This window comes from Dermacentor silvarum, chromosome 8 (genome assembly GCF_013339745.2).
Source record: "Dermacentor silvarum isolate Dsil-2018 chromosome 8, BIME_Dsil_1.4, whole genome shotgun sequence".
Classification (NCBI taxonomy): domain Eukaryota; kingdom Metazoa; phylum Arthropoda; class Arachnida; order Ixodida; family Ixodidae; genus Dermacentor; species Dermacentor silvarum.
In genome coordinates, this window is record NC_051161.1 from 96533125 (window position 1) to 96546056 (window position 12932).

Consider the following 12932-nt stretch of genomic DNA (forward strand, 5'->3'; position numbering starts at 1 on the left):
ATTACACGTATATATTCCCACATTGTTGCCATGTTCTCAGTGTATATTGAGCCTTTAATGTTAAGAGATTGTGAAAGGTTTCGACTGTATAATTTTCGCATTGGCAGTTTCCTGCCGTCGAGCGTTTAATTTTCTTTATCTACTGTCTGTTCATTTTTAAGCTTTACGAAATTTTTAAAACTCGCTTGCTGCAGGTAGCTTAATTCTTATGGTTGAGCTGAATTATTCGAAGAGGCGGACATTAATTAGTAGCACGAGAAAACGAAAAACATCTTCAACTAATTAACAAATATCCACTAATTCACTTCTTAGTTAATTACTTCACGACACAAGTTGCAATCTAAGAATTGCAGCCGGTGAGCTTGTCAGGCGTATCCACTTGGAAATAATTTCGAGAATGACACCAGTTTGGAGATACGCGCCATCAAACTCGCCGTAAAAATCCACTGTTGTTCCACTTATACCTTTTCACCAAAATTCGGTTTTATATATTGAAGCAGAAAAGTAACTGGAACGCCCATGTATTTCGTCCCACACTTTGGGAAGTAATATCTCGAAACTGGTGTCATCCTTGAAACTCATTTCAAGTAGATGCGTCTTGCAAACTCAGCGATTACAATTCGTGAATTGCAATATGTGTCGTAAAGTAAGTAATAATGAAGTTCGTTAGTCGATTTTGTGTCAATTAGTTGAATATGTGTTTTGATTTCTCGTGCTACTAATGTCCGCCTTTTTGAATAACCCTGCTCAATGACAAGAATTATGCTACCTGCTACAGGCGATTTTTATAAAATTCCGTAAAGCTTAATTTTGAACACTCGGTATATAGAATTTTGGGATCGCGCACTTTTCAACAATCACTACCCGTCATTTCAAAAACCCTGAGTAATTAGCTAAATTGTCTCTTGAATGTCCAGCTTAGTAAACCTCACTTGTTTTATTTGCTTCAGTTTACTTGTCACTTAACTCTCTAGGTTGTGATTTCAGACTGGAGCCATCGGAAACAATTAAAAATGGCTAGATGAATACTTTTGAACTTAAGCTTCATAGTCAGTTGTGTATGCTTGAGACGCAAAGAAAACAAATTTTGTCGTGGGTTCCCTGTTCCCTTGTTCTCTTTAGTCACTCATTCTTCGGCGTTATTAATTCATTTCTGCGTTTTGCAATGTGGCAATTCGGCAGTTAAAAAAAAAGCTCTCGCCTACGTTGTTACCCTAAAGAGTACATTTGCGCATTTATATCGTTGTTGAATAAAGAAATTTTGCTTGCGCGAAATGCGCAGATAAAATACGCATTTTTCTTATCATTCACTTGTGCACGTTGATTTGTCTTTGACTTTTGCATATTTTACCAGGTCGGAACCTGGAGTGCGTCGTCTGGGCTCAACATCACTCACGCGGAAAAGATGTTCCAGGAAGAAATACTTAATGTATTGAAGAACAAGACGTTGAGAATTACGACAATATTGGTGAGCCGGTACTTGCCTTTTTCCGATATTTAATGCCAGATGAGCAGCTCTTGAATTATTTGTACTCGGCTGTCATAGTTGTATAACTTCCTGCGAAGTAATGTTTTACATGACATGTTGCGCGATCACCTTATTAAAACTTACGCAAGCAATCTGAACTGATCTAAACTGGCAAATAAGACACTCCAACTGAAACAGCGCAAATAAATAACGTAACCGCCTGGGCACTTTGTGTGCGACAAGAAACAAAGGCGCACATGTAAATTTTTGATGTCTGGTTTTCGTTTGGTTTATTTGACCCTCTCAGATCGTAATGAAACGCACTATCGTGGTGAGCAGAATGGGTTAAAGCTGTGTCTCCGCTGCTTGACTAGGATTGCTACTGCCAGGGGGGTCTGATACAGGGATGCAGTAGGGGTGGAGGTTGGGGAGGGGTATCATCGCAAGAAATATAATACCACCGCAAGGACGGGGCAGGGGGCTCAATGCGCACTCAAAATGGCGTCAGCGCAGAAGGGCCTTCATGTTTGCAATGAGAGGGGATCCCATGGATGCCTCTGGATAATGTAGTGCTCCCAGGTCACAAAGGTAGCAACAAAAGAGACGGTGCAGCGTAATTGTTACTCTAGATAATATACACTATACAACTATGAATATAAATGCTTCTGAGCACAAAGTCCGAAGCAAACGTCAGAAATCTCACTCGAGACACAATTTCTTACAAAGCTCTCTACTGTAAGACACGCAAGCTCTCATCCACTAGTTCGATCTTATTGAAAAAGCTGTGTACCGAATATTGCAGCAGTTATCGCTATTCTTTCTTTTAGAGCATAAAACACTTGAATGCAATGTTTCATAAGCCTGCAAAAGCATTCATACTTTCGAACGGGACTAGGTAGCTGGATGACCGCAATGAGGCAAGTCATTTTCGCGCTGCTACTAACAGTAAGAACAACACGACATATAGGAAAACAAAATAGTTTTGACGACAACTAAAAGCAAACTGATATCTGTGGAAGCATCGCTGCTTCTAAGCATATCCCCACATACTCTCAAGATATATCACGGTGCAATGCTTTCCCTTTTACCGCAATAGCGCTACAGGCGCCGTGTCGCATAAAATCCGAGAAAATCATCGCGAACCACTCCGACCACGCAGGCCCTCCGCGTGGCACAGAGGCGTTAGTAAAGTAATTCAATTTCTCAAAGTAAATGCATCAGAAAAATCGTAAAGTGCGACTTAACCACAACCTACAGACGTGATGGCGTCGGACTGTAATCTGAATATTGTGGGCGTTTATTACGCACGTCTTCTTCATCTGTACGTTATCATCATCATCATCCTACGTTGCTCGATCCTCATCTTCAGTTCTGTGGGATCATCATCATCGGGTGTGTGCCTTTGCTGGTTCGCTGCCGAGTATTCGGGTCGAATAAACGTCGTGCCAACAGTAACGTCATAAGCGGTGGAGGTGCGGGGTACTTGATGGCAAGGGCATTAAAGGCGACTGATCTAATGCCTTTCAGAATGTGGCGCACTTTGTCGGTCTCTGACATAGATCAACTAACACGGCGGCAAAACGCAAGCGGCGGCCTGAACGTAGCTCCAGGGGGTATAGACTGAACGGGCAGAGGACTGAGGATCGAAGAGCTACCTCTTGGAAGAAGGAGGGTTGCACGCGCGCAGAACAGGTCAAGGACCCCAATTCATCCCTGATGATGTCACGCAAGGCCGTGCTAGAAAGCGCACTGGGGCACACCGACGGTGACGACAAGCCCATAGAATGTAATTCTTCGCGTATCATGACACGCGCATGTGGGTCCTCCGTAAAAGAATAGTCGCCAACGTCCGGCTGAACACTAAGACTCAAGTTCGGCCAGGCGCTTTGACAATATACGAGAAAACCTAATTCTCTTACGCGGAAACGCAAACACAAACGCCTTTTCCAGCATTTCTCCATTCATACAGCGGAGCGCGCCGGTTGGTCCCTTGAATAAACACCATCCAGATGGCGCTCGCCTCCTCGGCAGCCGCGCGCTGAGGCGAAGTTGGAGAAAAAAGAAAGCAGCAGTTGCCGGGAAGCCTGACAAGCAGTCAGGAATCTTTGAATGCTATCGCGTTGCGCTCTTAAAGGCGAAGCTTAAGCATCCTTCAATTTTTGTTGTGTTCGTTGCAATTCGCTGTTCCTCTTTTGCGTACCATGTGCTCCAAATTAGTAGAAATTTCATGTGTGTCCTATTCAATTATTCCGGCAGAATGCACCTTATGTCATGCTCAAGAAATCCGCACACAAGCTTGAAGGAAACGACCGCTTCGAAGGATTCTGCATGGACTTGCTGCGCGAAATATCTGTGTCTCTGGGCTTTCGCTACCAGCTGAGGCTTGTCAGGGATGGTGCTTACGGAGCCCAAGACTCCCGAGGCCACTGGAATGGCGTGATGCGCGAGCTCATCGACAAGGTAAGTTGGGTGGCAAAGCATGACCAAAGTTGCGAATGCTAAGTGCGTCATTGTGTCATACCGCCCAATGTCACAAACCTGTCAACGTTCAGAAGTCGCGTTGAGATAACTTAATAAGTACTTGCTCGAAAGTATTAATGTGGTACCGAAAATGCCGGAATTTCGAATTCCGCATTAGGAGAAGCAGCCTACCAATTTTGTGCAGCGAAACTTTTCCTGTTTTAGAAACGCCGCAAGAAATCCCTTGGCGGTCAAGAAAATTCCTCCAGTTAGAGGTTGCTTTTATTGAATAAACTTTGGGTGATATGCAACACAAATACCACGTGCAGAACAAGCCACAAGATTTAAGTGTAAGGGGAGCTTGCTAGTATGAGAGGTCCCCTGGCTAGCTGTAGTTGGTGATTTCCATCCTTTCGTTCGCTGGAAAAAATTATCAATATTTCTGCGTTGCTGCTTTGAAATCTTAATCACAGCGCGTAACACATAATTTTATCAGCATTAAGAACTGTTTGACGTTGTAGTGCTTGCATGGACGGTTATACAGACGATTCTTTCTGTCAGGATTTGAAAAAAAAAAAGCTGCTGCATTTTACTGTCTCGGCGTTATGAATCCCTAGTGCTGTCTTTTCTGAAGCAAGCGAAAGAGAATATTTTGTTCTTGCTGCTTCTAGACTCCACGCGTTGTTTTACAGCATACAATGCCTACGCGAATTTTCTACCTGCGGTTTCATTCTAGGAGGCTGACCTGGCGATCGGCGACTTGACCATCACATCACAGCGCGAGCAGGCCGTTGACTTTACTATGCCATTCATGACCTTGGGCGTCAGCATACTTTACAAGAAGACGGAGCAGAAACGTTCGCTTCTGTTCTTCCTGTCTCCGCTCTCATCGGATGTGTGGCTGTGTGTTGCAGCAGCGTGCATTGTTGTCAGTGTCGTGCTGTGTTGCGTTGCGCGTGCTCAAAGTGCGGAGTGGACTAGAAGCCGTGCCGTTTCGCGATGTGCTGGCTGCTGCTGCCGGAATAGCGTAACGCGCAGCGGTGGCAATTGGTACACTAGAACGGAGGGTGGCCATGCTGGGCTCGATATCATCAGGGGACAGGAAGGAATGGATTCCTCGGAACACCAAGAAGAGAGGATATTTTGGGACGGCAAGGGAAGTGGCGGCCCACAAAAAGTGAAAAGTGACTTCACTCTGCTTAACAGCTTGTGGTTCACAATAAGCGCCATCATGCGCCAGGGGTGCGATAAGTCTCCAAGGTGAGTCCAGGAATGTTTTTGTTTTTACGTCTTGTTTGCAGGCCTCTTTTTTAACTGGAGATAGTAATCCTCATCCTAATCTAACTTATTGCTCTTTTGTAAGAAAGAGAAAAAAAACTAAATTAAAGAAAATCAGCGTCAGGCTTGCTGCCTGACGCTGAGGAAATGGGGTAAGGGATGAAAAGGAAAGAAATAAAGATCCAAAGAAGGTAAGGTCTCAGGGTATGCCTTCGTCGGGACGTGCACATCTAAATTGCAGTCACTAACTGAAGAAGGGCACGCATCGCTTTACGAACTTGTGGTGCAAGTGGCCATCGTGCAGGTACTTTTGTCGCTATGAGTGGTCTTGAATTACAGATGATCAAATATTGTACCCAGTAGAATACACATGTCGTCACAGTGGAGACAGATGAAGGGTACATGTTCGATAGCGTTTTCACACCCGCAGCTGTCGCACGAATGTGTGTCTCTCATCAAAATTGGTAATGACACGCTCTCTGAGAATGCCAGACCCAGCCACACAAGTGACACAGAAATGTTGCGTCGCAGTGAAGAGGCTTTGTGGTAGCTGGAGCGTCATGCAAGAGTCGAGAATTCGTAGGTGACAGTTCGAGAGATGGGGAGATTTCCAGACAGCCAGAGTGGCGTTACAAGCGCATGATCCGACTTCGCTAGAAAGGTTCGTTGTAGGGCAGCTTTGGATCGAACACTTCTTTATAGAGTTTTTTAATGAACGGGCACAATGCAACAAAAGACAGCAAGTCATGACGTTTTCCTAATTGACCTTTCAGAGTAAGAAGAAGAAACACTTCATTGGTGAAAGGTTAAATTGATGCGTAGTCGGACATCCTTCCTCTATACAAGCTTTGTAGATGTTTCCGAGACAGGTGTCAGACAATGTCTCCAGCATAAACATTAACCATGTAGCGACTGTCTTAAGTTAAGCGTGCAAACACGAATACTCCACGCCGTAAATTTTTACTTTGTGCTCACATGTGCTAGGGTAACGGTTGGCAAGTTGAGCACTGGGATCAGCTTCGTGTATGCCTAGTTCAAAATTGTGTGCACGGAAGAGGGGTTACATGATTTTGTTTTTGCTCTTTCGTATAGTACACTTAAAGAATATTTAAAAAAAATGTGGTTGATCCCTCTTATATAGGAATCGGTATAGAACACGAAAGTGAAACGTGTCTTCACAGAAGTAGTGTAATGTTTATTGCACATTGATATATAATGTCTATTGGTGTTTTGTGGCTAAAGCGCCCTTAGGCGTTGATGCACCCACGCTGACGCCTGGTGGCACGTCTCCTCCATCACGACTACCAACGTCGATGACCATGAGCAACCGTCGTGCATATGGAAGCTGCACTACGCTGCACACGCTAGCACAACGCGAAAGACGAAGCACGTAACTGACACACTAATACAACGCGCAAGACAAAGCACGTAACTGAATCGTCACCGAGTCAAATCAGCGCGTACAGCGCGTCGTAATTGCAGCCTCCGCGATCAACTTCAGAAACATTTTCAGAGCTAATTGCGGAGGCCACGCTCCGCTGTGCTGAGTACGGTGAACGCCACCTAGGTGGCGTTGGTAGTGCTTCTTGATGCCAGCGTCCCTTCGAATGCTGGCATCGAGGCGTCGTAGTGCTGAGACCACCGAAGCGTTCACTGTCGGTGCGCGTTAAGGCCGGAATACATGGAGCGAATAACCGGCGTCCGAGCGAAGAACTTCGTCGGGCGGCGAACGTCCGACGGCCGGCGTCAAGAAATTTGCCGTCCGCAGCCGATCTGCCTGTCCAAACATTTTCGTCGGGCGAACGCCGCCGCCGGAAGCGTCTAGCGCGCAGCGGTGGACGACAGCCAATCAGGAGGCACTAGTTCCGGTCGCAATGCATGCTGGTGTTTCGCGCGCGCGCGCCTTTTCGCGTCGTCTGCAATCGCGTTGGTGTTGCCGTGTCTGCATGTCTCTGCACCGATTGAGTAGTTCCTAGTATGATCTCTCAGGAATCGCGTTGTATTTGTACATCCCATATCCGCTGATCTGCGAGGAAACAGACAAGCAGTGCAAGCTCTCTACAACAACCTTCAACAGAAATCTTCTGATCTCAGAGGCCACATGCTGTCGTCATGCCTATCTCCCGACTTCCCCGATAGATGACGTTGGCATCGGATATTTCTTTCGCTAGGCTTAGACGCGTTCGAAACGAGAAGCGATCTCGAAAACTACTCAAGGTTATCCATAATACTCTGTCGTCGAAGCGGCCTGAGACTAAGCGAAAGCCGTTTACGCAGTCATTTGCTTCCAACTAAGTGAATTCTACAAGGACAACGCCAAATTCAGTTCGAAGCGGGCGGCCGGGACCGCCGCCAACACGGCGGCCAACGCGCGGCGGCGTTCGCCGCATGTATTGCAACACAGCAAACATCCTGCGTCGTGTCGCCGCGTCGGTACTTGACGCGTGAAGTTCGTCGAGAAAGTTCGCTCCATGTATCCCGGGCTTTAGTGTCATAATGCAGTACTTCTCTTTTCTGCTCGTAGGCGGCGGCACCGCCCCGAGCAAGAGCGCGGGTACACGGAGGAGTGTTAGATATATAAGGCGCGTCTGTGTAGCTCTCTGCGAATGCGTTTGTGGCGCAATGGGTTAAACGCTCGGCGATCTATCGTCGCGGACCGAGAGGTCGTGGGTTCGATTCCCAAATTTTGCATGTTTGTGGAACTTTTTCTTCTGGTTTCTTTCTTTGTATTATGTTCTATGACGTATTTCCGTGACGGAAATACGTCAGTGAAGTCTTGGTGGACCCCGGAATAAAACACTTTCGTGTTAAAAAATTTAGTTTCGCAACGTTCACTGACGTATAAGAAAATGAAGGTGTCGGAAACTACCGTGTCGCCTGCTATTCCACAACACATTGTTCGGTGACCAAAATGTAGCGTCATAATTTTCATCAGGCATCATCAGCAGTCATCATCGCACTACCCATCTCGTGGAACCCAAGTCAGAAGCAGTAGACGCGCTTTCGTTCTCGACTCGGCTGCTCACCGCAGTCCGCCATTCAGCTGGCCACTCCGCGTTGTCAAATAAATGTAGGGACGACGGCGTGCCTCTTTGGCTGCCATCGCATCATCTTTCTACACAGAGAATTGCGATGTGAGTAAAAACAACGCATTGCTAAATCCGTCAGCTTAACAAGGAACAAATGCAAGGAAAGAAATGCTGCCAGAATTATTTAATCCGCCGACAATCATTCAAAATACTCAGGATTGTTCAAGGACTTTAGCTTTGGCTTGATTATGGCTATACTTCCAGAAGCTATGCATGAACAACAACGCCAACACTCCGTTGCAACGTGGCTCCATGGTGACGTCCCTCTTGAATTATGCAAACCCCGAGTTTTTTTTAACACGAAAGTGTTTTATTCCGGGGTCCACCAAGACTTCACTGACGTATTTCCGTCACGGAAATACGTCATAGAACATAATACAAAGAAAGAAACCAGAAGAAAAAGTTCCACAAACATGCAAAATTTGGGAATCGAACCCACGACCTCTCGGTCCGCGACGATAGATCGCCGAGCGTTTAACCCATTGCGCCACAAACGCATTCGCAGAGAGCTACACAGACGCGCCTTATATATCTAACACTCCTCCGTGTACCCGCGCTCTTGCTCGGGGCGGTGCCGCCGCCTACGAGCAGAAAAGAGAAGTACTGCATTATGACACTAAAGCCCGGGATACATGGAGCGAACTTTCTCGACGAACTTCACGCGTCAAGTAACGACGCGGCGACACGACGCAGGATGTTTGCTGTGTTGCAATACATGCGGCGAACGCCGCCGCGCGTTGGCCGCCGTGTTGGCGGCGGTCCCGGCCGCCCGCTTCGAACTGAATTTGGCGTTGTCCTTGTAGAATTCACTTAGTTGGAAGCAAATGACTGCGTAAACGGCTTTCGCTTAGTCTCAGGCCGCTTCGACGACAGAGTATTATGGATAACCTTGAGTAGTTTTCGAGATCGCTTCTCGTTTCGAACGCGTCTAAGCCTAGCGAAAGAAATATCCGATGCCAACGTCATCTATCGGGGAAGTCGGGAGATAGGCATGACGACAGCATGTGACCTCTGAGATCAGAAGAATTCTGTTGAAGGTTGTTGTAGAGAGCTTGCACTGCTTGTCTGTTTCCTCGCAGATCAGCGGATATGGGATGTACAAATACAACGCGATTCCTGAGAGATCATACTAGGAACTACTCAATCGGTGCAGAGACATGCAGACACGGCAACACCAACGCGATTGCAGACGACGCGAAAAGGCGCGCGCGCGCGAAACACCAGCATGCATTGCGACCGGAACTAGTGCCTCCTGATTGGCTGTCGTCCACCGCTGCGCGCTAGACGCTTCCGGCGGCGGCGTTCGCCCGACGAAAATGTTTGGACAGGCAGATCGGCTGCGGACGGCAAATTTCTTGACGCCGGCCGTCGGACGTTCGCCGCCCGACGAAGTTCTTCGCTCGGACGCCGGTTATTCGCTCCATGTATTCCGGCCTTAACGCGCACCGACAGTGAACGCTTCGGTGGTCTCAGCACTACGACGCCTCGATGCCAGCATTCGAAGGGACGCTGGCATCAAGAAGCACTACCAACGCCACCTAGGTGGCGTTCACCGTACTCAGCACAGCGGAGCGTGGCCTCCGCAATTAGCTCTGAAAATGTTTCTGAAGTTGATCGCGGAGGCTGCAATTACGACGCGCTGTACGCGCTGATTTGACTCGGTGACGATTCAGTTACGTGCTTTGTCTTGCGCGTTGTATTAGTGTGTCAGTTACGTGCTTCGTCTTTCGCGTTGTGCTAGCGTGTGCAGCGTAGTGCAGCTTCCATATGCACGACGGTTGCTCATGGTCATCGACGTTGGTAGTCGTGATGGAGGAGACGTGCCACCAGGCGTCAGCGTGGGTGCATCAACGCCTAAGGGCGCTTTAGCCACAAAACACCAATAGACATTATATATCAATGTGCAATAAACATTACACTACTTCTGTGAAGACACGTTTCACTTTCGTGTTCTATACCGATTCCTATATAAGAGGGATCAACCACATTTTTTTTAAGTACCAACCACTTATACCGAAGAAAGGGGAAGCAGAGAGTATTTAGCTATAATTATCGACTTGTGTAAAGGCATATTTACGATGTTCCACAATATTAATATTCTTGCGAATATGCATATTCAACAAATTTTCACTCATTCTATGCCCTATTCTCATGACTTTGCTTAGTTAGGATAATGTTCAATAACATAGCAAATACTGCAGGTCGCCTTCAACACGCATCATCACGGTGACTTGGTGGATGTTCTCGTTCGTGCTGGTATCTTCGTACACGGCGAACCTGGCGTCATTCCTGACTCGAGAGCGGCTTCGGTCGCCCATCGAGAGCGCCGAAGACTTGGCCAAGCAGTCCGCTGTGCGCTACGGTTGCGTGCGATCAGGATCGACACACACTTTATTCAAGGTATGACGCCGACATTACTGAGTTGACCAAATCTGTGTTGTGCCTGTGGTGTAATTTTCGCTGAAACCGTGCGCCACCTTGTTAAAGCAGCCGCAGCCACGGTTATCATGAACACCGTCCCCAAAGCCGTTATCATTTGTCATACTATTTTATGCTCGCTGTATCACACATATGCGTCTCCCTACGAACCCCTATTGTCATGGCTTCAACTCCGCCAACCGTCCTGCAAATGTCTCATAGAAAAGAGCGATGTTGCCTTTTAATAGAAACGTGGTGTTGCTTGTCTGGCTAAAAGCCTCGAATGCTGATCCACGGGTTGCGTGAAAAAGATGATATGCGGAGTGATTACACGTAGGAACGAATGCTATAGACTTCCACTGCCATGTGCACACACTCGCCTGTCCATAAACTCTTACTAACACAATGAAGCAGGAAAATCTTTAGGGCACAACTGCACATCTCAAAAACAGCGAGGTCCAATACCATTTCCTCAGGGAGCCCCACGCGCCACATTTTAGCGGGAAATGTAGTACGTTTGGCTTGCGGAAAGCCAGTCTGTATTTGGCAACATCGCATTCAGAGCTATCGGCAACGTGTTTTGTAATGTAATGCATTCGGTCTCCTGCGGCATGAGGCCTGAGAAGCTTATGTTCTTCAGTCCTACTTGATAGCATCGAGAAAACTGGAAATCTTAACGCCCGAAGATGCAGATTAAAACGATCAATACGATAGAGTAATTTACTTCTCTGTACGAAGTTCAGCTAGGACAATTTTAAGCATATGTAGCGTAGCTGCATTTCATGATGAAAGAAAACATCAAATTTTACTGCCCTCAATCTTAACGCGTCCTGGAATAGCTGGCATCATAGCGTTAAGTGATGTGGACTTTACCAAGGTGCAATCACGTTAGAGGTGAATGAAAGCCTCGAATCATTCTGGTTTCTTATTTAAGAAAAAGAAAGCAGCTCGTTTGTATTCAGGCTAGGTTTTTTTTTTTTCATTTTCTTATGTTCTCCCGCAACCTTGTACCTCAGGAGTCGAGATACGAGACGTACGAGATGATGTGGCACGCCATGAAGGATGACTTGGTGTCTTCCAACGACGAGGGCATTGAGCGCGTTGAAAGCGGGGGCTACGCCTTCCTCATGGAGTCTACCAGCGTCGAGTACGTGGTACGGAGACGGTGCAAGCTCAAGCAGATTGGGGGTCTGTTGGAATCCAAAGGCTATGGCATCGCCACGCCGACCGGTGAGTCTTAACGTACGCTGTGCACCAATCTCAGCGTCTTTCTGTAGTGATATATTTTATTATAAAATACAAGTGGCTAGCGACACATAGGAGGCGCAAAAAAGTTATTGCACCTTGTCTGGAGATATCAACGCATATTCTTTGTGTGTAATGTTAAATGTCATACCTGTGCAATCCAACACTTTTGCTCGGCTCTAAATTATGCATTATATGAAACATTCGAGCGCTTTAGAGATCAACTAGCTCGCAACAATAATAGGCATCTAGCTTGCGTGCCTTCTACCTTCTTTTGACGCTGCGTTTCCGCTGAATTGAGACCACTAACGATATGTAGGCGTCAGCGTGGGCGCGTTCTTGAGAGAAACGTTCCAGGCGCGTGGCGCTTAACAAAGAAAGTGCACGAAAGAGAGATCACTAATGTACAAGATAGGCCCTAAAGGCTGTTAGTTTCTTTTATTTAAAGTGTAATACCAAAAATCGCCGTTGAATCCCACGCATGACCACTAACAGGCACATGAGCCGGCACATTAACAGGAATTCTTCTACTGAGGAAAATAAAAACGTGCACGGATTTTAATTCAGCTATACATAAAGAACTTGTTGTTCTAAATTGTAAGAGACAGCTAAAGTTTAAATTCAAGCAAAGTGGATATCTGTTTTGTACGGCTGCAGGTCCTCATCAACGGCCAACCGCTACAACACATTGAGCTACTTAAAAGCATAGCTTCAGATAATTTAGATATAGAGCAGCCTCCACACAGTCTTTAACGTTTGAAATGAAGCTGGAAGCGTCACAAAAGACTCCCAACTGTAGACGTTTTTGATGCCAAAACCTAAAAGGAAATAGAGACGTTCATATTACCGCTCGCTGGAAGCTACGCATGACTCAGAAATTGCAGGTCATCGGCATGACATCTGAGAATCGGCTGCGCCAGTAGCTATCCGCGGCGCGCTGAAAATTTTGGGAGACGACGTGCTGGAGTTACGTA

The 12932-nt window shown here is 46.7% G+C and overlaps 1 protein-coding gene across 1 annotated transcript in view; it reads left to right on the forward strand.

The window, feature by feature from the left end:
• Positions 1-11954, forward strand: part of LOC119462304 (glutamate receptor ionotropic, kainate 2-like) — a 114461-nt gene extending 102507 nt beyond the window's left edge. Inside the window, exons 9-14 of the mRNA XM_049672927.1 lie at positions 1355-1468; positions 3725-3928; positions 4665-4944; positions 5107-5188; positions 10497-10695; positions 11730-11954. Coding sequence (XP_049528884.1) covers positions 1355-1468; positions 3725-3928; positions 4665-4944; positions 5107-5188; positions 10497-10695; positions 11730-11954 — 1104 coding nt within the window. The remainder of the gene's footprint in view (positions 1-1354; positions 1469-3724; positions 3929-4664; positions 4945-5106; positions 5189-10496; positions 10696-11729) is intronic.
• The last annotated feature ends 978 nt before the right edge of the window (positions 11955-12932 follow it).